The following is a 25,815-nucleotide window of genomic DNA, read 5'->3' as shown; positions in this document are numbered from 1 at the left end:
TTCTCCATCCGGAGATCCTATTCTCTTTACCTCCCAGTGTGTTTGAGAATTGCAGCTCAGACATACAGGTATTCCATCCATAAATGTTGCAAATGTGCCTTCTTCCAGGATACCAAAATATAAGCAACAATTTTTTTAATATCAGAACTTAGCCAGTCTTAATTATTTCCTAGTTTAGCAATATTCCATGAAGATTAAGTGCAAAGTAAACTCCATCCATGGCAACTGGCTGAAGTGTCTTACCTGTCTCTTCAGCTCCTTTGTTTATCTTGATTTCCCTTGTGTAAGGAAAGTGCCCGAGAACTGCATCTTCCACTGAACCATCTGCAACCGTCTGATTAATGATTAGAACTTAAGTGATGTGGAGAGTTTGCAATGTCACAAGTCCAGATCCAAATCTCCCTGGGCTATCTTTAGGCTCCTTAATAGCCCTTTGCTGCTCCCCTCTACATCTGTGTCATCTCTAACATCTTTGTGAACATTAGGTAAATCCTTTGGAATGTACCAACATACCTCTGGTTTCTATCAATCAAGACTAAGAACCCATTCAGATTGCATCTGAGGCCTATAGTAGAAATTTTTCTGCTTTTCTCTAACCCGTCTATATGACTGTTCCTCTGATTTATGACCTGCTTTGTTCTCTTACTATAAAGTCTTGATCAAAGTGTTGCCATATTGGAACATTGAATTCCAGGTAACCTAAGTCTGTGTTTGCAGTCTTTGTTCACTTATATTTGGCTCTAGAATGAAGTATATCTTATCCCCTTTGAGATGACAGCTGTGTTTCTGCGTCATACTTGTTAAGGGAGTTGTGTACTTTCTGTCCTGTGCTTTTGTGACCCCTAATGTGTGACAGAACTTCTGCCCTACCTGCATTCTGCTGGTAGAATGTCAGAATCAGTCAGATAGCTCTGACTGCCTGATTGCTTATGTTCACAACTGTACAGTGAAATGGGTCTTGGCTTATTTTCCTCTCCTTATTTTATTAACCAGCTGTCTTTTCAACACTCTGAAATCCATTGAACTGCTTTATCTATTGAATCATGTATGTGTTGGGCAAATAGAAGCAGTTTTTAAATTTTCAGTTTCTGAGAGATAGTGGAGTTCAAGTCACATGTGGGCACATCACCAAAACCGTATCCCGAGTTTTCTTCTTTCCTCTCCTTTTCTCACTGAACCCAGAATCTGCTGATTTGGCAAGACTGATCAACCAGTAAACCCTAGTGATCTTCCTGTCTCTGTGCCCCAGCACTGGGATTAGAAAGGCATGCCCCCACCCTTGGCTTTCTTCTTAGATGCTTGGGATCAAAACTCAGGTCCTCATGTCTGCAGGGCAAACACTCTAACAGCTGAGCTATCACACTAGCTCCCTCATGTTCTCATTTTTATTCATCCCATGACTTGTGTTGCCTGTATTCATTGTGGTGCCTCCTACCTCAATTAACCCAGTCTAGAAACTTGCTTACAGACATGCCCAGAAGTTTGTCTCCTAGGCAAGTCTAAATCCCATCAAGTTGACAATCAAGATTAACCATTCAGCCATTAATAACAGTTGACACTCTCCTGAGATCACAGTTCCAGAATACAGAGAACCTATTTTCCACAATGAAATCTAATGAAAAGAAAACTTGGCGTGTTATGTTTTATAAAAGATAATTCTGTTGATAGAATTACCACTACCCATGCCAGATACTTACTCCCTCACTCTGTTTGGTTTGGTCTAATTCAGTTGCTTCCAGTGAAATTAGAGAATGGGCTATGGAAGTTTTCATGTAAACACAATCATAAGAATGTAAAGCTTGCCAGTCAGATTTCTCACTGCCTGTGTTACAGCAAGCACTTTCTAATGCTGGCCACCGTGGATGCTGGGACAAATCAATGCAACTGGATTGATTTTTCTCAGGTCTTTAAATGCTTAAGCTCACACCTGGCCTTTGTGTTGTCTCCTGCTTGTAGGTAATAGCTGGGAATTGCAGGTAAAGGATTACAACTTCTCAGCTACTTATGCTACCCACAAATGATCCGTTGGTTGCAGCTGAAAATACCAGTTTGAAAATATATTCGTGGGATTAGGAATGAGCATGTCTTCCTTGAAATCTTGTGGTTTAGCTTTAGTGCTTAGGATAGTCAGCCCGTGTCTTTGAAATATTGAGCTGGCTGACAGCTTAAAATCCTAAGTTTCCTTTAAACTTGAGCTGGGCTTTGGAGGGAAGAGGGGTAGCCGGAGAAGGGGGGCAGATTTTATGTATGTCTCTCCAAATAGAATTCACTTAAGTGTGTTTGCTGTCAGGGCCTGGGGAATGCAAGCAAGCTGATTCCTTGCCTTCCTCCTTGGGTTCTTCCCTCAGCCCTGATCAGCATTTAATCAGATAATTGACATCTGCGCCTCTGAATTCTGTTGTGGGCCTTGTTATAAAAACCATTTCCCTTTCATGAAGAAGCATGTAAGAGGGGCTAGGTGCAATGTCCAGGTTTCATTAAGCTAGTTGTGTATAAGAAATATTCCTCCATACTTTTTTTTTTTTTTAATTCCAGTTATTTCTTTGTGATCAAGCTTGTGTATATATGGTGGTTGGAGGACAACTTGCAGGAATAGGTTCTCTCCTACCATGTGGATTCTGGGAATTGAATCTTCGAAAGACATACTGAAATAGACATACTGAAATAAGGAGGGAATGGTAATGCACTGTAGAATGCTGCCTGTGTGTTCTGTGTGAACCTCTCACTGGGGACTGAGCATTGAACCAAGGGGCAAAAAGCAATAGAATCATGAGTTTGGGTCCTAGATTTTGACCTAACTCTGTGTTCATCATTTGCTCTTTCTTCATCCACAATTGAAGTTGTTTCTGCTTGTACATTGTGAGATAATCAGTTAAATAATACATCTTGTCTTGTCTTGCTTTTAAGATAGGGCCTCATGTATGCCAGGCTGACCTTGAACTCACTGTGTAGCAAGGATGACCTTGAACTACCAATAGCCCTGCCTCCACTTCCCCAGCACTGGGGTTGCAGGTATGTGTGTTACCATGTAGGGTTTCTACATTGCAGAAGATGAAACTCAGGATTTTGTGCACTTATTCTGTGAGTGAACTATATATATTGCCAGTCAAGAATGAGAGTTCTGGTGTTGCTTATGTATTAGAACATATGTTCCACTTGCAGGTTTGACGTTCAGTGTGACTGTGGCAACAACACTGATTTCTTGCACTTGAAAATTAATTGGGTGAGGGGGCTCAGCTGCTAAAGTCATTTTTCATCAAGCATGATGACTTGTGTTTCATTCCTGGGACCCACCAGGTTGATGGAGAGAACTGACTCCCACAAGTTATCCTCTGGTCTCTATAAATACATTTTGGCATGTGTACCACCTCCCTCATGTACATATACTCAAATCAATAAATGTATAAGACTCTTTTAAGTGCATTGTAATGAGCAGGGCTTGAGATGAAGTTCATTTGATAAGATCTCACATTCAAAGATGTGATAGTATGTCCTCCTTCCTGAGCCACATCCCAGCCCCCAAAAGCTTGCTTTATAAAGAGTGAAAAAGTGAGCTGGATGTTGGTGGTGCACACCTTTAGTCCCATCACTCAGGAGGCAGAGGCAGGTGGGTCTCTGTGAATTGAAGGCCAGCCTGTTCTACAAAGCTAGTTCCAGGACAAGCTCCAAAACAATACAGAGAAACCCTGTCTTGAAAAACAAAAACAAAAACAAAAAACCCACAATACAGTGAACATTTGAAAAGGCATTATTCTCTGCTCTGTATGCTCTGCTGTACATTCATACAGCTTGTATCTTATTTAGGTCAGAATTAGTAAATTAGTGTAGGATAAAACATCAGTCCTTAAAGGGCTTAGGAGGAAAGAAAATATAATTAACTCTATTTTTTTTAGCTTCATTAAAGACTACTTCCTGGAAAAGTTGAGGGTGTGTAGAAGGAAATAATAAAAATGGCTTTGTTGAGGAGTTGCAGGCAAGAATGCTCCATCTGGGAGTGAGATGAACCAAAGTGAAGTCTGAAGTCTGGTCAGTCTGTCATGCCAGAAGTCTGGGAATGGGACTTAATCTGTAAAATGCTTGCCTAGTATGCACAAGGCCTCAAGGTTCAGTTAGTACTGCATAACCCTGGGTATGATAATGCCTGATGCCTTTAATCCTAATAATTAGAAGATGGGTGTAGGATCTCCAAAGTTGACAGTCACCCTTAGATACACATCGAGTTCCCGGTCAATCAGCTCCCCCCCCCAAAAAAAAGATCAAAACAGCAATAGGATGTTAAAGAAGCTCAAAGACAGTGTGTGTGTGTGTGTGTGTGTGTGTGTGTGCATGTGTGTGTGTGCGCTCGCATACCTCTGACTTTATCCTGTTTTGCTTTTCTCTGTTACCTTCAGCTCAAGCCAGGACAGAACAGCTGCAGGGACAGTGACAGCGAAAGCGCTAGCGGAGAATCCAAAGGTTTCCACCGGAGCAGTTCTCGAGAGAGGCTCAGCGATGTAAGTTCCAAATGCATCCGACAAGTCCTGGACCACTGTACACTCTTGGCGCAAGGATCATGCCCTCCCTTCAGATGGTTTATTTGTGGGAGCATTGTTAAGCATGCTTTCTTGGTATCTGTGTTTGTGTCTTTTGGTTATTTTGTCATTCCAAAAATGTATGTTGACCTAAAATGTGTTTTAACAAATTACGGGGTTTCAGAGATGGCTAGTAAAAGGGGCATGTGTACAAACCTGAAATCAAAATTCAGATTCCCAGAACCCAAGTAAATGCCAGGTGGTCATAGAATCGTACATAGAATCGTATCTGTAATCTCAGATCTTAGGAGGTAGAGACAGTGAATCCCTGCAACAAGCTGTCTCCTTCATATAGCCACAACAGCCAGTGCAGGGTTTAGTGGGAAACTTTGCCTCAGTGAATAGAGATTAGGAGCTAGAGAGATGACTCAGTGGCTAATAGCATTGCCTGCTTTTCCAGAGGACCTGGGTTTAACTCCCAGCACCCACATGGCAGATCACAATCATCTGAAACTATAGTTTAAGGGGATCCTAGCTTCCGTGGTGAAACACCCCTATACCCATACACATAAAATAAAAATAAATACATGAATAATTGAGGAACATAACCACTGTCAGAGTCATTGTCCATACCCACTACTGGGAACATACATAGACATATGTACCTATAAACAGACCACATAAACATAGAAAAATATATAATGAAAGTGTGACTATTTTCCCTAAGAAACCAGAAATGGACCAGCGAAATGGATCAGCAGTAAGGGTGCTTGCTAGCAAGGCTAAAGAAATAAGTTTGATTTTCAGAATTGACAGGATGGAAAAAGAAATTCCTGAAGTTTTTTCTCTGACCTCCACTTGCACATACTGTATGTCTTAGGGTTTCTATCGATGTAAAGAGATACCATGACCATGGCAACTCTTAGAAAATATTTAATTGTGGTGGCTCATTTACAGTTCAAAGTTTAGTCCATTATCATCATGATGGGCCATGGGAGGCGGGGTTCAGGCAGACATGGTGCTGGAATGGTAGCTGAGAGTTCTACATCTTGGCTTGCAGGAAACAGGAAGTGGTCTGAGACACTGGGCAGTATCTTAAGCGCATACGAGACTTCAAAGCCTGCCTCCATACACTTACTCCAACAAGGCCACCTCCTAATAGTGTCACTCCTTTTGGTGGCCATTTTCTTTCAAACTACCACTCTGTGTGAAGCTCACTGACTTAGACTAAATAAATTCACTAAATAAATAAAACCAAAAGAACTGGTAATATTTTATCAGAACAGCAGTCAGGGAGTACCATACCTACAAGATGACATCATGTAGCTATACTATGGCCCACAGTAATTTATATCTTCAAATCCTGTAACAATCTCTTTTTTGCTTTCTCCTGTTAGAATGGGATATCTATTGAGAAAGGGTAGATGCCTATCTTGGCAAGAGTGGGAATTATTAATACATTTCCTAACAGATTTCAATTAGTAAAACCTTGAAAAAAAATAGCTGAGATCCTGGATCTGGCTCTTCTCCTGTAGACCTGGCCCCTAGGCACCTGCAGGCCAGATCCCTTCCAGTCCCCAGTGGTACCCGGGAAACAGACCTCTCTTTTTTGGGCTCATAGTCTCCTTAATAAAAGAAGTTAGACAGGGAATCAAAAAGCATCTCAAGGACTATTTTATTAGACTTTAAGAGAAAAACAGTATCAGAGACAATATGTAAATCTCTTCCGCTGCTGCTGGAACCAGACTCAGGGGTCAAGGCCTGTGATTTAACAAACCAGGTTCAGTCATTTATCTTTAGTTAAGTTAATTAATAGAGCCAGATTAGTAATGGAAATCAGAATAAGGAGCTTTATTCAATGTAGTCACAGTGGGTAAAAGAGAACCAGCATTTCCCCAGAATCCTTAAAGGTAAGTTTTAGATAGAAGGCAAGAAATACATCATCAAGCAGTCTATCCAGATGTAGTCTTTCTTTTGCCATTTCTCTAGGTCTCTCCTGCAAGGTCACCTGTCAATCTCTTTTCAAGTTCCTCCTCTAGCTACCCTGAGGGCTTTATAGGATTTTCCAATCCCAGAAGGGGATTCCTGGGGAAATCCTAATCTCTAAGTGTCCATTCTTTCAATATTTTGATGACCTAAGAGGGGAACACAAGTGTCTTGTTAGCAGACATTGATTCCTGCCAGGCAGGCCTTTATACTGTTAGGAGAAGGGGAAGGGCAGAGAAGACAGAAAGCCATGCAGTTTGCAAGCAACCACATGGATAAAGGAGACAGAGACTTCAGAGAAACAGTGAAAACCCAGGGAAAGCATGCTGAGCCTTTGGCCAGTACCCCGGAAAGGGGATCAAGGAAAGTAAAACTAAAGTTATGGTTTTTGAGTCCTAACTTAGGAAAATGGGCAGACAGTGGCTGTACCAAGAGGCTGCTTCTGGGAAGGGAAAGTAGATTATCTCATTAATAGGATAATAACCCCTTCTATCTCCTCCTGGGTAGAATTTAGAACAAAGCCCAGTTACCTTCACCTTTTTGTGAGGTTATGTAAAATCTTAGGAATGCCAAAGCTGACATTTATGTTTCAAAGGAAAGGAGATGTAGGGTCCAAAGTTTCTGTAGCCTGAGGCTACTGTAGTAATACCCACTACTTCTCCTGAAATCCATCTTAGGATTCTCTTGGTCCTCCTGGATCTGGTTGTCTGTATCAGGCCGGCTGCTGTAGACTTTGTTGCCTCCTTTCTTCACTTGTCATATTAGCACTGTTCATGTCCAATCTTTGCCCCCTATGAGAAACACTCAGAAGCTGTCCTGAAACACTTGCTCAATAGAGATAAATCTTTATTAATGATGTCAAGAAGCAATGTTAGTAGAGTTAGGTGCAAGAAGTGTGTGGGGGAGGTATAAAGGAGAGAAGTTTTGAGTCTCAAGCATTACAAAGCAGTAGAGATATGATGGATATTATATGTGTAAATAGTCCTTTAGCAAATCGAGTTCGCCTCTCTTCATTCACTCTAAAGCAACAGTCATTATGAACAAGGTGGTATGTTGCAGAGAAAATACTACTGGTTTCTCTTCAAGGAAAAAGAGACATCATACTTTTGGCATTAAATGTTATAAGCAGGAAGTAATGCATATATATAATTTGTATTACATTTTGTGTGTCAAAGTACCTATGTGTATATGGGTTGCACATTACATGGCTTATGCATGGAGGTCAAAGGACAGCCTGGGGGAGTTGTCTATTTCCTTTTACTCTGAGTGCCAGGAATAGTACTCAGGTCCTCAGGTGTGACAGTGAGCACCTTTATCTACTGAGCCATCATCAACATATGCATATACATATATACATATATGTATATATGCATATGTACACACACACACTCATACATACACTTAGAGTATTATCATTTCAGCAAGCCAGCATGATACTAGAGAAGTAGCTGAAAGCTATGTTGATCCAGAAGCAGAGATAGAGTGATAGACACAGGACCCACCATAGGCGTTTGAAACCTCAGATCCCACCTGAAGTGACACACTTCCTCCTATTCATTCTAATCCTCTCAAAGAATTCCACCCTGTAGTGACTGAGCATTCATATATATGATCCTTCTTCAAATCACCATACTGACCCACTCCTTCCGATAATACTATGTTGCTCTGACCCATTCCATATAGTGATACCTGTTTTGTATGATAATATATTACTATACCCCATTCCATATTACCAGTTCCATCACCCTGATACAATCCATGAGATGATACTTTTTTTTTTACAGTGATGTAAATGACTAAATGATAATGTTACATTTCCCTGTGTCAACCAAAGTAGACAACACCAAGACACAACTTTTTTCCCTACACTTCCAAGGAAAATTTGTTGTTTGGTGTGTGGAACTTTGAATTCTTAGAAGAATTATTGGTATCAAGCAAAGCTATTATTTTTATAGTATTCCTTAATATGTTATTAAATAAAGAGTATTACCTTTTCCTGTGAGTATAATTCTACACGTAAGAAGGCTAGTTTTTTGATGAGTTTCATTAGTTTTATGATAGAATTGTACAATCATAAAATGATAAGTACTATGCTGACCTAAATTCTAAATACTTAATGCTTATTTAACTCTTTTGAGATTTTATTATGTGATTTGTTCATGTTTATTTTTGTGTCTTTTAATACAGGCTAGCTTAAAATTTGCTTTTAGTCAAGAATAGCCTGAGCCACTGATCCTCCTGCCTCAGCCCTCCAAGTTCTGGCCGGCATTTCTTCCCATACCCACCTTGTACATTTAGTATAAGGTCTTATTGACTCTGGAAGTATTCCAGGGTTATCTAGTCAGACTTCAGTTATGGCTTAGATCAGTGGTTCTCAACCTTCCCTACTGCTACAGCCCTTTAATATAGTTCCTCATGTTTGGTAACTTCCAAACATAACATTATTTTTGTTGCTGATTCATGATTGTAATTTTACTACTGTCATGAATCCTAATGTAAATATCTGATGTGCAGGGTATCCCTGACCTTTGTGAAAGTGTTGTGTCCCCCCCCACCAAGGGGTCATGACCCACAGGTTGAGAATGGTTATCTTCACAGATAGAAGCCTGGTTAATTTATGTTAGACACTGATTTCAATGGTGGTTGGATGTTTTTGCCCTTTTTACCTGCTGTAACTTTCACAGCAATAAATTCCAGCCTCCTCACAAAATGGTCAAAAGAGAACTCAAAATGGATCAGTGAACACAAACCTAGAAGCTGAAATCATGGAATACTTAGAAGAAAATAGAGAAATCTTCACAAGCTGTGATTTCCCCATTGGGTTGTTAAAAGTTTGACACAAGCGCTGGAGAGATGTCTCAGAGGTCAAGAACTTTGGCTGCTCTTCCAGAAGACCCAGATTAGATGCCCAGCACCCACATGGCAGCTGACAACCGTCCATAACTCCAGTTGCAGGGGATCTGACACCTTCAGACCAATGCATATAAAATAAATGTTTAAAAAGTATGACACCAAAAGCATGAGCAGCAAGAGCCAAATAGATAATGAACTTTTGTACCTCAAAGGGAGTGATCATGAAATGGAAAGGACAATAAAATCACATAACTATTAAGTGTTTGTTATGCAAAGTATGCAAAGTTTTCCTGTATATCAACAGTAAAAGGACAGCCTATGTTAAATTATGCTGCGAACTAGAACAGCTATGTGTGCAAAGGAGAATTCCAAAGAGCTGCTAAACGTGTGAGAAGATCCTGAAAGTCCTTTGATGCAAATCAAAACCAAAATGAGGGGCCTGAAGACAGCTCAGAGGTTATGAACATACACTGCCCTTGCAGAGGACCACATTTTATTTACAGCATCCTTTCATCTTTACAACCTACCTTGCTTCAGCTCTAGGAGATAAGTGTATCCTCTTTTGACTCAGAGGGCACCTGTATTCTTTTTATATGAAAGAAGAGCTATATTCTGGAAAGAGTATGTTACCTATTTGCTCATATACTGAATGTTGCCAGAAGTTTCCTTTTAGTCAGCATTATCATTACAGAGTTTTCAACTAAGATAAAAATTCCCTTCTGTCATTCACTCTCCTTGGTTGTATTTGTAGATGCTTAGACAATGGAGTCTTACTCTCAGGTGAGGCTAATCAAGATGTCCTATTGTTCTAGTTTTGCCTTTTTAAAATTAGCATGCAAAGAAGAATAAGGGAGAGAAAGCCCCCAAAAACTTGATGTAGTTGGAAGATTTGACTCATGGGCAAAGCTTGAACAACCCAGTGGGCTTGGGTTTTCTATATTAAGTTTTCCCAAACCATGTTGTCAAGGAGGGTATAATTGGCCACAGGACTTTGAGATTGTCTTCATCAAGGAGACTTCATGAGTTGTACAGATTAGTCACTAAGGAAAAAGTTAAGGGAAATAATTGAACATATAAATATTCATGAGGAATTATTCAAGGGGGAAGTATCGCTTCTGATTTATACAAAATTTTATAATTGAGGAAGTTGTCAAAACTTGGGGATTGAACTTGGAAATTTAAGTAACTGGAATAAAGTCTAGGATAACAGATCATGAGCATCTGCTACAAATAGAACAGAGATCCTGCAGTTGGGCAGGATCATTGTATGGATGTGCATTCACCAGAGATTCAGATGCAAATGAGAACAGAGCCAGCAAACAGCTTTCCCATACAGAATGGGTTTACTTACAAGTCAGGTTGAGAAGCCCCAAGATCTATAGCTGGTGACCAGAGACCGGGTGAGCTAGAGGTGAGATTCTCCTTGGAAGGTTGGCCTGCCTCAAATTCAGTGAGTTTCCTTGCTTCTGACATCAGGTGGAAATAATGCTCTGGCCTTAGCTAAGGAGGTCAGTCCTCCAGTTTTCTGAGGCCTGAGATTCAATATAGTCCATCTACATTAGGACTGTCTGCTTTCCTGAGTGTTCTGTAGATTTAAACCAGAAACTCCTCTAAGGAACATGTTAATAATGTTTGATCAGATGTCTGGGCATCCCATTGCTTGGTCAAGTTAACAAAGAAAGTTAATCATCTGGAGTCTTATTCTGAAGTTTGGGGATGGGCATGTGGGGCAGGGTTCATGGACACTTTTCAATGTCTGATAGCTTGTTATTTAAAAATGTACTTTATGATGTGAAAACAGTTGCTTAAAAATTTTAGGTTTTCTCTCCAAGGGGGACACTGAGGCAGATTGTTCTTTTGGGGTAAGAGGTTTATTAGTTAATTCATAGACAAGCAGACAATGGAAGGGGCTCTACAAAGAGCTTAGGCCCATGTGGCAGAATGAGAGTTCATTCTAAGAGCTTTCAGAGGTGTGCCATATGGGCTGGAGAAATGGCTCAGAGATTAAGAGTACTTGCTGCTCTTACAGAGATCCCAACAACCACATGGTGGCTCACAACCATTTATAATGAAACCTGGTGCCCTCTTCTGGTATGCAGGCAGAACCCTGTATACATAATAAGTAAATATTGTCCTTCACAAAAAAGAAATGTGTTTGAGTTGAGTAGCCCATAGCGGGTATTGCTGTCTGGACTAGCTTTGATGTGGGGAGGCAAGAATCTAGAGATCCAGGTCCCATTAGTTTTGGGACCAATGTTCAAGGAATAATCAAAATTCAGCCAAAATGGAGGATCCTTACAAAACAAAGAATCATGGCCCTGGATAATAATAGTTCAGATCTGGGCCTTGAAATACTGAACGTAGGATTGAGAGTTGAGTCATGGAAAGGCAGAAGTTTTCTGAGAGAGAATAAGTGAGAGCTTGAAGAGGAATGTGTATAGTAGGACTGCAGATTTGATGTTGAAAGTCTCATGGCATTTCTCATGCTTTCCTTTCAAGTTGTTACTTCATTTTTGTTTTGTGAGACAGGATAGTCCAAGTTGACCCTGAACTTATGTGTTAAATGCTGACCTTGAACTCCTTGCTCTCCTGCCTCTCTGCTTCCTGAGGGCTAGGCGTGTACCACCATGCTTCCTTTATGCAGTACTAAGGAGCCTAAAGCTTCATCTGTGCTAGTCAAGAACTCTGCCGCCTGAGCCACATGCCCCATTCCAGTGCCTTCATGGTTGATTTTCCCTGATAAAAGCATTGTCTATGTCTTGGTCAGTTTATAGAATCTTATCACCAAAGCACCAATTCCTATATAAGTGATGATATTCAGATGTTTTTATTGTCATTGAAACAAAACAAACAAAAATCCATAGCGATTGCCCAACAATTAATAGACCTCCTGTCCTTCCAGAGGACCTGAGTTGAGGTCCCAGTACTCGTGTCTGGTGGCTCCGAGCTATCTGAACTGTGAACTTTGTAGGTGCCTGCATTCATGTACTATGTATATCCACATACCGGTTTAATCAAAAATAATGATAAATATTTTTAAAACTACAGAAAATAATTTATGAATGAATATTGTATGTGATCTTTCCTGGGTGTATCGTGACTAAGGCCATTCTTCACTCTCAATAGAGAACAGCATAGCATTAAGTTCGGAAGACAGGATGTCATATATTCTTGGTGATTTGCAAAGATATAAAAAAATATTCAGGTTAAAGAAGCCCAAAGTTAGCCGGACATTGGTGGCACAAGCCTTTAGTCCCAGCACTCAGGAGGCAGAGGCAGGCAGATCTCTGTGAGTTCGAGGCCAGCCTGGTCTGCAGAGCTAGTTCCAGGACAGGCTCTAAAACTACAGAGAAACCATGTCTCAAAAAAAAAAAAAAAGAAAAGAAAAGAAAAAAAAAAAAGAAAAGAAAAGAAAAGAAAGAAAGAAAAAGATGCCCAAAGAAGACTATGCATGCCTACCTGGGGGTGAAGTCTACACATCCATCTTGTATTTGTAAAATCTTAACAGTAGTGTTATCCTCTGTGTAGATCTGTATTAGACGGGGCAAATCTATTTTAGATGGTGCATTAGTTACTTTTCAGTCTATAAACTGACCAAGGCAGTTTATAGAAGGAAGGGCTTGCTTGGACTTAAAATTCCACAGGGATAGAAGTCCATCATGTCAGAGAAGCATGTCAGTCGTGGGGCTGAGAGCTCACTAACTGGAAGTAGGGCATGGCTTTAAGCTCTCAAGGTTCACCCTTAGTGACATACTTCCTTAGCAAGGCCAGAACTCCTAAACCTCCCCAAACAGCAGCACCACCTGGGGGCCAAGTGTTCAAATTCTGGATCCTATGGGGGATGGTTCTCATTTAAGCCACTACAGATGGATAATCAATTTTGTTGCATTGTCAGCGTAGCTGCTGAGCTAAAGCCAGTCTGGATAATCAATTTTGAAATCCCCTGTTGTCAGTAAGCTGTTAAAACAGAAACATTAACTTCATGAGTTGAATGATCAGCTTTGAAGACTGCTTCGTGACAGAGATTTAGAAAAAGGCAGGTTGGAAGCAGAGAGGAGATGAGAATAAGTACTTAATGGATATCTACTTTTACGGGTAGCTTCCTTTCTCCTGGAAACTGCTTCAGCCGTGTATCCCATTACTGTCTCGTGGCCTGTGGTGGCAGGAGACTGAGGCAGAAAATGTTCCTAAGGATGCCCAAGGAGCTTGTCCAGTTCAGAGTAACAAGATAATTTGCAGACATTGCTGGGGCAGTGTCTGGTGGCAAACAGAGAGACATACCCACACTCCTTTCCCCAGCAAGATGACAAGACCAGTCTAAACAGGAGCTATCTTAAGGAGCCCAGAAATGGCCTGCCAGATAGTCCGGTCCTCCTCCCCTTCTCTTCCACTGACATGCTTCTTCCCCCGCCTTCCCAGTCTCATGCAAAATTCCTTTCCTACCTACTTCATTAGAAATGTGAATGAATTGTTGAATTTTGGAGAAATGAGAACAAAGCCCTTTTCATTTAGTTAATGGGGAATTTTTGCTCAAACATGGGTATTTTAGGTAATATTACAAAGATTGTTTTGGTTTTGCTTTTGAGATGGTCTTATGTAGCTCAGAGCTTTATGAATGCTGTTTATCTGCATCATTATGAAATGAAGGAAACATAACTTTATTTAAAGGAAAAAGAAATTTAAATGTGTCTTTTGATCTATGGACATAAAATACACAGCTGGCTTTTAAAAATGGAGGGGGGAGGGGCTTTTCTTTTTTCTCTCTCTCCATTTTCCTGTTCTTTTTTGAGAGCACATTTCTTCGTACACCTGATTGGCCTAGACCTCAGTATGTAGACCAGGCTGGTCTTAAAGCATTGATCTGCCTCCCAAGTGCTGGTTTTACAGGAGTGTGCCACTACTTCTGATGTTAAAGTTTCTTCTATAGCAGAGAGCCCGCACCTACACACAAATCCATCCCTTCTCCTAAGGTCCCAACTATAAATGAATGTATGTTTCTACCCAGGTTCACTCTGGGAAACCAGTGAGTTTATTAGGCTTTCTTACAGAACAGTGAGTGATGGGTTATGGGAAAAACGATGGATGGCCATAAAGTAGGTACTCTAGAGTGTCTACATCCAGCATGGATGGTAACTACTTGAAGACTGCATAGATAGAACCCCCTTTCTTAGTGTTTCCCAGCTGATATACTTTAGGCCTTTCCTAAAGCCAGACACTTAGGGCACAGTTGCACACAGCTGATTGAAAGAAGCGCCTGGTGAGGGTTCCATGACTCTCCTTAAACATCCTACTGTGGAAGACACTCAACAAGCCCAGATGTTGAATATTTGCAATTGGAATATTGCTGAATTCGTGAAGCGGTGACTGCTTTGCTCAATGGATAGCCTTGTATAATGACCCCAACACAGTGTTGCCCAGGCTTGCCTCAAACCTTTTAACTGCCTCCTTTATCCTCTTCAGTCACCATGACTGATTTAGTTTTTCAGATTTGAATTGGCCTTAGATTTTTCCCCCCTCGAGTTTAGAGCACTTTTGCTATCTAATTCCAACAAGACTATGCCCTAGTCTCCAGACCTATGTCTATTCCCTGAATGGTGGTAGCCACCTTCTTCATATTAGAAGTCACCACAGAGATGACTCAGAGTGTAAGGGTATTTGCTGCAATGCCTAGGGACCTAAGTTCGATTCCCAGAACACATATGGTAGAATGGGAACTGGAAATTGCCCTCTGTCCTCCACATGAAAGTCATGGCACACTCATGCCCCCACACACAAATTGGTAGGTACATGTGAGTAAATAAATAAATGTGAAAAAATTAATTGTGTGGAAGAATATAGAAAGTAAAAATCAACATCACTTTGGGATCTGTCTGATCTCTTATAACAAGATGAGGCAGTGCCTTCTGTCAGTGAGCAATTCCCAACACATTTCTAGCTATGGAAACACTGTTTCCTAACATTATTTTGTAGCACAATTGTTGTCTGTGGCTTGAAGGTTTGAGAGCCACTTATGTAATTTCTGACTTGGAAAATCATTTAAGTTTTCAAATAATTTCAGCTAAGATTTAGGTTGGAACTCAAATAAACATAGATAGCCAAGACATTTTTCTGAGCCTTTAAGATGGCAAGAAGTCAGAGATACATGGAATTGCTAGTGTTTATTAAGAAAGAAAAAGGTCTTAAAAGGAATAGGAAATAGTTTATTCCAGAGTTAGACATAAGTGACTGTGTCCCGGGAAGACAGATTTAAGACACTGCAAACTATGTTCCAACATGACAATACTTGAAATTTTTATAGTAAAAGAATCAAGACACCTCCCAAATATATGGTTGTGGACTAGAGTGTGCAGGTTTCAGCAAATGCCAGCAATCTATTCATGATGATACTCTTAGCTGTCTGGGGATAATATGCCTGTTTGCTAAGGATGCACTTGAAGGGTTTTGATAGTCATAAGGTTTCAGGGGCGGGCCTAGTATGCACAAAGAACTAGGTTCTATCCTCAGCACTGATTAAACATAACACATGTGTCCCGTGCTTGTGTATCTAACACTGATGAGATAGGGGCAGGAGGGGAAGGAATTCAAGGTTGAGCTTGAAGAAATGTCTCAGTCCATAAATCATTTGTCATGTAAGCATGAGGACCTGGTATCAGTTCTCCAGTGCCCAACTCATATAGATTTGTAACTCCTCACACATGTACATGCACAAATTACCACAGGCAAGCATGCACTGGAGCATGGAAGAGAAGTTTAAGGGGGCTGAGAGATGGCTCAGTGGTTAACAGCACTCATTACTCTTACAGGGCACCCGAGTTAAATTCCCAGCATTCATTTGGGTTGCTTACAACTACCTGTTATTCCAGCTCCAGGAGATCTCATGCCCTCTTTTGGCCTCTGTGGGCACTGTACACCCCTATACACACCACTACACACACACACACACACACACACACACACACACACACAAACTCACAACTTAAAAATAAAACTTGAATTTAAAAAAAATTTAAGTTAATCAGCTACACAACATTTTCCCGATCAGCTTGGGATACAATAAAGCCCTGTTATTCATAAATAAAAAACAAATAAACAAATAATAAAATATTAATGAAAATGGTATGCTTAGTTCATTGGCAATTGCAGATAACCCCTGATGCGATTCTCCATGTGTGCCTTTTGTCGACTCTGAAGCTCACTCCAGTACACCTTTCATATACAGGATGTTCCAGCATCTCTTGTTTCCCGTGTCTATCAGTGTGTGTGTACCCATGTGTGTGGAAGCTGGGTGATAAGGCAGGGTGCTTAAATGCTTTGTTGCATTATGTTAATTCCTCAGCAGTGCAATCAAATTCATGTCGTAATTAAAGCTGTCAGTTGGAAGGCAAGCCAATCGCTGCGAAAGCACAGCATAACAAATGAACTGAAATGATTCCGCGTGTAGCTATACAATGCTTCACCGGGCATGAAATTAAATAAGTAATTTGATGTTGACATCAGAAATTGAAATGATACCCACTGTTCCCTCATTCAGTCAGACCTGCATAAACAATGGCCAGAGCAAACATGCACAACAAAGCCCTCCTCTCCACCCGCTCCCCAAGTAATGCACAATATATATGCAAAATGAGCATATCAGAGCTTGCTTAGACCTCAAGGATGTAATTTGCTTTGGTACACAACATGATGATTTGGTGGGGGGGCAGGAAGCCCTGTTTGGAGTGATCCTTCTCCTTCTGGGATAAAACATTTTCGGGAGGCAAGATGAATGAGATCAACAAATCCCCTTGCATCTCTGTCATTCATCCCAAGATGAGTTTGTTACCTAGAGGCGGGACTCCAGGCTGGTAGAAACCTAACTTGGCTTCTGCCTTTACCTGGTGTAACAAGAACTGGGGATGCAGAAAATAGGTGACATTGTCACATGGTCAGCCACTGGTAAGAGCAGTCTCCATGACTACAGTGGGTGGATGGGTGGATGGGTGGATTGAACTAATTCTCCCTCCCTGCCCCCTTTTGCTTCCTCCTTCTCTCTCTCTTTCTCTCTCTCCCTCCCTCTCCTCCTCCCTCTCTTCTTCTCTCTCGTTCTTCTTAACCTCCCTCTCTCCATCCCTCCCTCCCATGCTTATTGAATCAAGAACACAGAAAGGTTTTTTTGTTTATTGATTTTTCTCTTCATTTACATCTACATGTGTGTGCATGCAACAGGTATACAGGTGCCCAGGAAAACCAGAAGAGGTCCTTGTATCCACTGGAGCTGGAGTTCCAGGTGGTTTATGAGTCACCTGATATGGGTGATGGGAACTGAACTCAGGCCCTCTGGAAGACCTTAACCACAGAGATCTTGTTAGCTTTGCAGAAAGATTTGTCACAGATTGAACATGGTATACATGGTGACTCATACCTCTGAGCTTGTAGGAAACACCAAGATGAGGAAACTTTGCTTCAGAAATTCTGTGAAGCATACTGGTCAGGAAGTCATATCCCCTTCTGTTACTGTTTGAATGTGCAATGTTCCCCCACAGGCCCATGTGTTTGAATACTTGGTCTACAGCTAGTGGTGCTATTTTGGGAGACTGTGGAACCTTTAGGAGGTAGAGCCTTTCTCTAGAGGAAGAGTTACTAAAGGGGTGGGCCTTGGTATTGTATAGGTCCCTCATACTTCCTGTCTGCTCTCTGCTTTGTGACTGATAGCGCAATGTGTTGTGTTGAGCAACTTTTTTTGGTGGGTTGGCTTTTCAAGGTAGGGTTTCTGTGTGTAACATCTCTAGCTGTCCTGGAACTTGCTCTGAGACCTTAAACTCACAAGAGGTCTTCCTTCTTCATCCTCTTGAGTGCTGGAATTAAAGGCATGTTCCATCATTTCCTGGCCCATAAGAAGCAACTTTTGACTTCTGCTGTCATGATAAACATTATCCTCAAACTGTGATCCAAACTGCACCTTCCTTTCTTTAAGTTGATTTTCTCAAGTGATTTGTCACAGCAATAAGAAGAGTAACTGGGCTGGTCGGTGGTGGCTAATCCCAGCACTCTGGATGCAGGCAGGGTTGGGTGTTTCTCTGTGAGTCGGAGGCCAGCCTGGTCTACAGAACGAGTTCCAGGACAGCCAAAGCTATACAGAGAAACCTGTTTTGAAGAACAATAAATGAATAAACAAATTAACAAAGTAACTCATACAGCTTCTCAGTTCATAATCAACAGAAATCATATCTGATGTTAGAATTGTCACAGTCACCTTAGCCTCTTCTACTTTAAGTAATCCATCCATTTATATATACATCATTTCAACCAATATTTCTGCATTGCATCTCGGGTACAAGACATGATATGTTGGCACATGTCTCCTCATGCCTGTTGTTTAAAGAGTAGGAGATTGGATGTGTGAGTAGAACAGCTAAAGTTAATGATTTTGAATCAGGTGGGAGATCTGGCCTCTCTGTGGAGGTGATGGCACCCCTACGGCAAAGCTGCTAAGGTATGATGGAAAGACTGACTTGACATCAGGTTATTTTCATTTCAAGCTTATTTGGTGCCTCCCTTGGTCACAAAGAGGGTGACAAAAATTAAATAAATAAGACAGGTTTTTCAAAAGAGCATATACACACAAAAGAAAAGATCCAGGCTTGTGTCTATAGCTTCCTTTGTAGAATACTTGCCTGGCATGCACGAGACCCTGGGTTCAGTCTCCAGCGTGTAAACCAGGTTTGGTAGCACCTTCCTGTTGTACCATCACTCAGGAGATGGAAGCAGGAGGATCAATACTTTTCTTAATCATACAGACTACACAGAGACCTTGTCTAAAGCCTGGGTAGGGGGTTGGGCAAATACTTTAGTTGATTGAATAGTTGCCTAACATATAGGAAGTTCTCCATTTGATCACTAACATTACATAAATGAGTATAAGGGTATACTTAGGGTATACTGAGGGTAATTTCACCCCTCAGGAATCTAGGGCAAGCCTAGGCTACATGAGAACCTGTCTCGCAAAAGTGAGGCAAAGTGAGGTCCAGAGAAATAACTAATTGGTTTAAATAATTCACTCCCCTTGTAGAGGACTCAAGTTTGGTTCCCAGCATTCACATCAGGAAGCTCACAAATACCTATAACTTCAAGTCCAGGGTTCCAATATCTTTTGGTCTCTTCAGGGTACCTACATGCATAGTACACATAAATTCATAGACATACATATATACATATGGATAATAGTAATATATACAAATAACTTCAATATTCATAGTTTGGCTTCTTTTCCCCCAAGTACATGATACCCCGATTTCAGTTCAGATTTATTGATTTTGAGTGGTTCACTGTGTCAGAGATGTGGCAGTCTGAATTGATACCATTGAGACAAAAACTGCTTCCCTCTGCCCATGGATTCTTTGCTGTGTTTTAGTCAGCTAATTATGTTTACAAAATGTCTAATTTTTGCACAGTGCCAAGTGTGTATTAACCAAAGCCTTCAGGGAATAAATTGGCAAGTAGGTCATATACCAAAAAGTCATCCAAACCCTTTGGGCTTTTTATTTTCAAGTCAGTCTGGGCTTTTTCCTCTTGCCTGCCTCTCAGCGGCCACAAAACCAAATAGCTTGAGACCCAGGCCTTGAATGTCAGGAAGTCAGGGAGGCAGGCTGCCACGTGCCTGTTTAGTCTCAGTGCAGGGCGAAATGCCATCATTAATTCATTACCCAGCTGCCTGTCAAATAAATTGGCAATTACGTCCACCGCAGAAGCTCAGAATCCAGTAAATAGCACGTTAGCATCTCTGAGTCGTTGAGAGATATAAAGGGGAAAATTAAGCAACCCGTTCTGTGTATCAGTAGCAGATGACAAGGGGCCTCACACTCGGGCATGTGATGTCTGGATGAAAAGCTCACAAAGGGCTGGTAATGAGCTGTGTGGATGGGAACGTGTTAAAAATTGCTACTGACTTTTCCACTCTATCTCTGTGCTTTCTCTGCAGAGTTCAGCTCCTTCCAGCTTGGGAACAGGCTACTTCGTAAGTCCATCTCCACTTCCACCTCCGCGCCTCGTGTCGCCATCCGCGCACTGCTATAACAAATCCTCATTACAGTGTGAACAAATAACATCTAAGGGACCCCTCTTGCTCCTTGTGAGCACACAGATCTCTGCCCTCTCGTTGAGAATTGTTTTATTTCTAAAGGGTTTAACCTGTTGGGCCCTAAGGATCAGGAGGCACCTGCCCAGGTGGGGTACTTAGCAGGTTTAGGAAATTTGGGGAAACAGGATTCAGCGCAAATCCATATTTGCTGGATATCAGATTGCCTATGGAGGTACCTTCTTCAAGGTGCTCTGAAGAGCGTGGATGTGCGAAGTGACTTGATTCACTACTTTTCTTCCTCCATTTTGAGGGAAAGCTGCATTCCTTTAGTTTCCCTCACACTCTAGTTGGTAACCCATATCTGGCTTCTGTGTCACCACACTGTGTATATATCAATATGCCACACCGTATGTCAAGTGCAGGTGCATTATCTCCTTTCTGGTCCTTATAGTGTGCCCTTGGGGGAAGGGAGGGAATGGAGAAAACATTTTTCTGAGATATTACACCATCTTTTATTCAAAGAGAAATGGTTGCTTCATTAAATTTTTATAACAAAATTATCCTTTGTGGATTCAATATTCCTTTTCAAGATAAAAATGAGGAAGAATTACAAACCAGCATTATTTACACAAGATAACATAGCAGTGTTCCAGTTTGTTACAGTATTTACAGGAACTTGGTTTTGTTCTGAAGGGACACTTGATACTACAATACCCACGACTGAGCACTTCTACAAACATGGTCAATAAATACTAATTCAGTGCAGCTGCTTTTAGCTTTGTCCTTCTAAGATGCTAAATATTCTTCTGCTGACTCATTTCTCTCTGTGTATTTGTTAAATCATGGAAAAAAGCATTGTTTCCATGAATGTTGAGTCTTTGCTAAGGTTGGCCAGTCCCCTATCCCTTTTTTTTTTCTTAATCTGTCATCCAGGGAGAATGGTAAGGATGCCTCTGGACTAGCATCATGCAGTTAGCACAGTTAGCATACAGGGCCTGAATATTCATGTTTACAGAAGGAGCAGGATGTGCCCAGTGTCTTGCTTCAGCAGTCGAAAGAACAGACGTGGTCCCATCTGCCATCTCTTCACACCAGGCTGGGTGTGGGTTGAGATGCTGGAAGTAAAATCTGGAGGCTGTTATGCCATTTCTCCATGAACAGGCTTTTTCCTCACCCCACCTCCTTTTCAGAAATGAAGCCAAAGCCACCACCTTTGCCATGTTCATTTACATCCCGAATAGTCAATTGCTATTTTTTAATTGTCAGTATAATTGCCCCGAAAGAAGAATGTTATCTCAGGAGTGGACATTTTGTTCAATTTTTCCTTCCTTAGTTCTAAGAATGCTTATTCTTATTTTCTAATGGTAATCTGATAACTGGCAAATCCTTAATTAGGAGTTGGGGATTTTTTTTTTAATGCTCAAACATCTTTGGTCAACTTTAAAACTTCTTTTTCTTGGTAAAAGTGCTTTGGTAAAATTGACTTACCCTGCTTATCTCAAGAACTGTCTTGTTATTAGTGTACATGGAGAAGATGAGTACCAGATGTCTGTTCCACTCTTAGCTATGATAAAAATGCCCCTTGCAGAATGTGTTTCCAATACTGCATTGTTCTGTTATCACCCTGTGAAATCCTCGGTGGAGTTGCCAAGCCCTCATCAAAACCGGGCTCTGTTTCAAGTGTCATTCCAACAGTATCACATGTAATACTCACTTGCAGACACTAACTTTCATGTTGGTGAGTTTCACGCTTTCAAATAGAAAAAAAATCTATTTACAACTTCTGTTATTGACCACTCTCTAAGCATACTATTTATATTGTGCTCTGTGATTTGGATGTCAGTATATGTGTGTGGAGGGAAATCACTACAGATGAGATAATTTTTATCATTAAGTCATAAATTGTTGCGTTTGGAAAGGCTAAAGTCCCTCATCTTTGGGGCTTACCAACCCACAATTTTTTAAACACTCTCCCTTTCCTCAGTATCCTTCCTTGCTCCAGAACCTTCTATTAGCTCCTATGTCCTGTAGTAGTGACTTTAGTAAACGAAGGTGAAACGTCATTTGTTTTGTTATTTCATAAAACAGTTACTGTAATCCATGCATTGTGGTGTTTATATTTGTGCACATGGTCAGTGTGTCTGAACCTATGCCTACTCAGTCTTGGGCCAAGCCAGCTGGTTGTACCTGTCTCTCAGTTCTTTGACTGCATCTGTCCTGTTCCACTGAAAGGTTTTAAAGGAGTCTTTATTTTTGATCTGGTTTTATTTGTTTATGCCTTCCTGGTTTTGTGTTCCAAAGATGTCTGCTTAGGTCTGTCAGTTTTCCAATCTATGCAAAAGCAGAAGATTTGAAAGATGGGAACAGCAGTGAAGAGCACTATTTACATAAGCATATTGCAAAGAATTCTTAAAGTAGACAAAATAGAGAAGGGTTGGAACAAACTTTGCACGTTTGGGGGAGGTTTAGAATATTGTGAGTGTTATACACACACACACACACACACACACACACACACACACACTCATTACATACACACCCCCTACTCAGTTCATATTCTAAATATAAATGAAATTATAGTCTACTTGGAATCAATTTGCTGGTTTTTTCTTTCCTTTTTTGGCAAGCAATCTGAAACTTGTTGGAGTGTGTATAGGGTTTTCTTTTTGTTTTTTAAACGTCAGCTCAGTGAATACATTTTCTGTTTGATTTAAACATTTCTGGATATCTTTCCTTCTGAAACATATACTTGAAATTTTACTCTGAATAATGTGCAATGAAGTACAGAGTGGCAGAGTGATCCATGCAACTAGCTGTGTGACCTTGGGCAGGGTATTTGATATCTTTGTTTCTGCCTTACCATCCCCCTAATAGAGTTCTGAATCTTAAGCAAAATAACATAATTAATGTGTTCAGAACTGAACTCACTAAGAGCAAGTAATAAACTATACCTTTAAGGTTTTTTTTTTTTCCCCTAAAGGCTTAATTGTTTTTAATTTTGTGTGGGTAAATGTACACAGCAGTGCCAGTGCCTGTTGTAGTCCAGAAGAGGGAGCCAGATCTCCTGGAGTTCCAGGTACAGGTGTTGTGAATTTGTGATGTAGGCGCTAAGAACTGAGCTTGCAACATCTGCATAGGAAGTATGCCCCGTTTTAACCACTGAGTTCTCTCTCCTGCCTCTAAGTGCCTCTTTTCTTTATACAGCAAGTGAGTAGATAACGTTTGTGTCAAACAATGCAGTATTGTGGTGACAGAGGGCACCACTCAAAAAATTAGTAACATCAAAGTAGATTTTGCTGTTTGTATCCAGAGCCATTTCCTTCCAGAGTTTTCAGAAGGACCTGGGATTGTGTGTTTGGTTGATTGTTTAATCTATCATTCATTCTGGGTGGACTTCAGATGCAGATGCATTTAGTCTGTCCCCTGGTGATGGTAATGTTGGACTGACCTCTTCTCTGGGCTGTCTAGGCATGACAGTTGTTCTCTTTAATCTTATTAATGTTTCTTACCTGTTTTCCCAATGGGAGAATCCTTAAAACACATCAAGAACATTTAATATGGCTGAGGTTTGGCCAGTTAAGGAACATTTTTTTCAGTAATTCAAGTTTTAAGAGATTGGTTGTAGGCTGTTAGTGTTACTCTGTGACACCAAAATAAAGTGTTCTCAGGAGGTGTGGCCACTGTCAGGAGAGAGTGACCACAGGCAAGAGGCAACACTTCTGATTGGTCTCTCACTGAACTTGGCACTCATGCTTGGCTAGGCTAGCTGGCTGCTAAGTTCCCACTGTCTCTGCCTTCCCTGCACTGGGATTAGAGGCATGCCCCACCAAGCCTAGTTTTTGTGTATGGGTGATTGATGTGAATTCAGAGCCCCCTGCTTTTATAAATAACACTTTATCTCTTGATTCATCTTTCCAGCCCCAAACTTCCAAACTGGTGTATGTGCTGGAACCCTTGCAGCTGTAGTCAGGTGACTAACTTCCTAGGCTGAGCCCATGCACTCTAGTGAAAGGGACGAAATACCCTCTTAGACCAGGTGAAACATCCTGTATGGTCCTCTGGATAATTCCCAGCCTTCTGACAGTCTTGAATGTCTGAGGACACTGGCCTTCTAGCTGGGATCTGGCTCCCCTAACTCCAGTTACTTCCTTTAAAGTTCCAGCTTGCTAATTGTCACACTTTCAGTTCTCTAGGAAACCAGTGTACTGATACCCTATGACTCATAGTACAGGCAAGATGGATTATACAGCATTCCACTTCCTAAGATGGACTTTGTGTATTTACTATTCTTCTGCACATTGCTTACTTTGCAAGGATAGTTCTGGGAGCAGGTACACAATGCAGCATGGTGAACTGTGCCTTTTTTTCCAAAGAGAAAGTTCCTTGTCTCGTTCTTAGTTTTTTACCTACTAACCTTTGAAAAGTCCCATGGGGATTTGCTGTAATTTGTGAAATTCTTTGTATTTTTAATTTTTATTAGAATTTAATTGTTAAATATATTAGTTTAATTTTAGATTCCAATTTTTAATTGTGTTACTCCATCATTTCTCTCCTCCCTCCAAACCTTTCCATATCTCTCCCCTACCACTCCCTGTTAAGTTCATGGCCCCTTTTTCTTTCATTATTATTGTGTTTTTATTTAAAAACAAACATATAATCTGCTGAAACTAGTAATGCTCATATACATATCACATATATAAACATATTAAACACACATATACATGTTCATATATGTATATACATATATATATATACATAGATGTACATATATTGTAATATGTTTTTAGGGCTGTCCACTTGGTATTTGATAACCAGTTAGGGAGCTATCCCTGGGAGCGGTTTTAATTATCATTCTCTGTCTCTCTCTTTATCTCCTTTTGCTCTCAGCAATTTTTAATTGATTGTAGCTGTTCATTTAGTGCAGTAATCTATACTGTCATATAAAGTCTTGTTGATTTGTTTATGTCTTGTTTAGGAAGCCATTTGCCAATGCAACATGAGTGAAACTTCCCTGTCATTTCTAGGAGACACTATCTTACCTGACTTGATGGTTCTACAGCTTTGGCAATCTTTCTCCCCCACCCTCACCCCTTCATTGTTGGTCCTGAGCTTTGGATGCAGGAGTTGTGTTGTATCCATTGGGACTGGGCACTACAAGGTCAGTTGTTTTCTGTATGTTGACTAGTTGTGGCTTTCTGTAGTAGTTAGTCTCCATATGTTTCAAAATGAAGCTTCTTTGATGAGAGATGGGAGCTGCATTTATTGATGGGTGTAGGGTAAGAATTTAGAATGCTGTTAGGGATTATATTAGCTGAGGAAAGTGGCACTAAGAAGTTATCTTCTGAGCCTCATTCAGTTGGCTAAATTGGCAGTACCATGTATGATTTTCCTTCAGTTGTTTCCTCCTGT

The 25,815-nt window shown here is 40.8% G+C and overlaps 1 protein-coding gene across 5 annotated transcripts in view; it reads left to right on the top strand.

Moving 5' to 3' along the window:
- Auts2 (activator of transcription and developmental regulator AUTS2) overlaps positions 1-25,815 on the top strand; it is a 1,043,762-nt gene that overhangs the window by 440,989 nt on the left and 576,958 nt on the right. For all 5 annotated transcript variants that reach the window (XM_051204788.1, XM_051204790.1, XM_051204791.1 and 2 more), the window contains exons 3-4: positions 4,392-4,493; positions 20,308-20,343. In XM_051204788.1, coding sequence (XP_051060745.1) covers positions 4,392-4,493; positions 20,308-20,343 — 138 coding nt within the window. The remainder of the gene's footprint in view (positions 1-4,391; positions 4,494-20,307; positions 20,344-25,815) is intronic.

The sequence above is a fragment of the Phodopus roborovskii genome, unplaced genomic scaffold (genome assembly GCF_943737965.1).
Source record: "Phodopus roborovskii unplaced genomic scaffold, PHOROB, whole genome shotgun sequence".
Lineage (NCBI taxonomy): Eukaryota > Metazoa > Chordata > Mammalia > Rodentia > Cricetidae > Phodopus > Phodopus roborovskii.
Note: the sequence above shows the minus strand (reverse complement) of the source record. Positions and strands in the feature narration are given on the sequence as shown.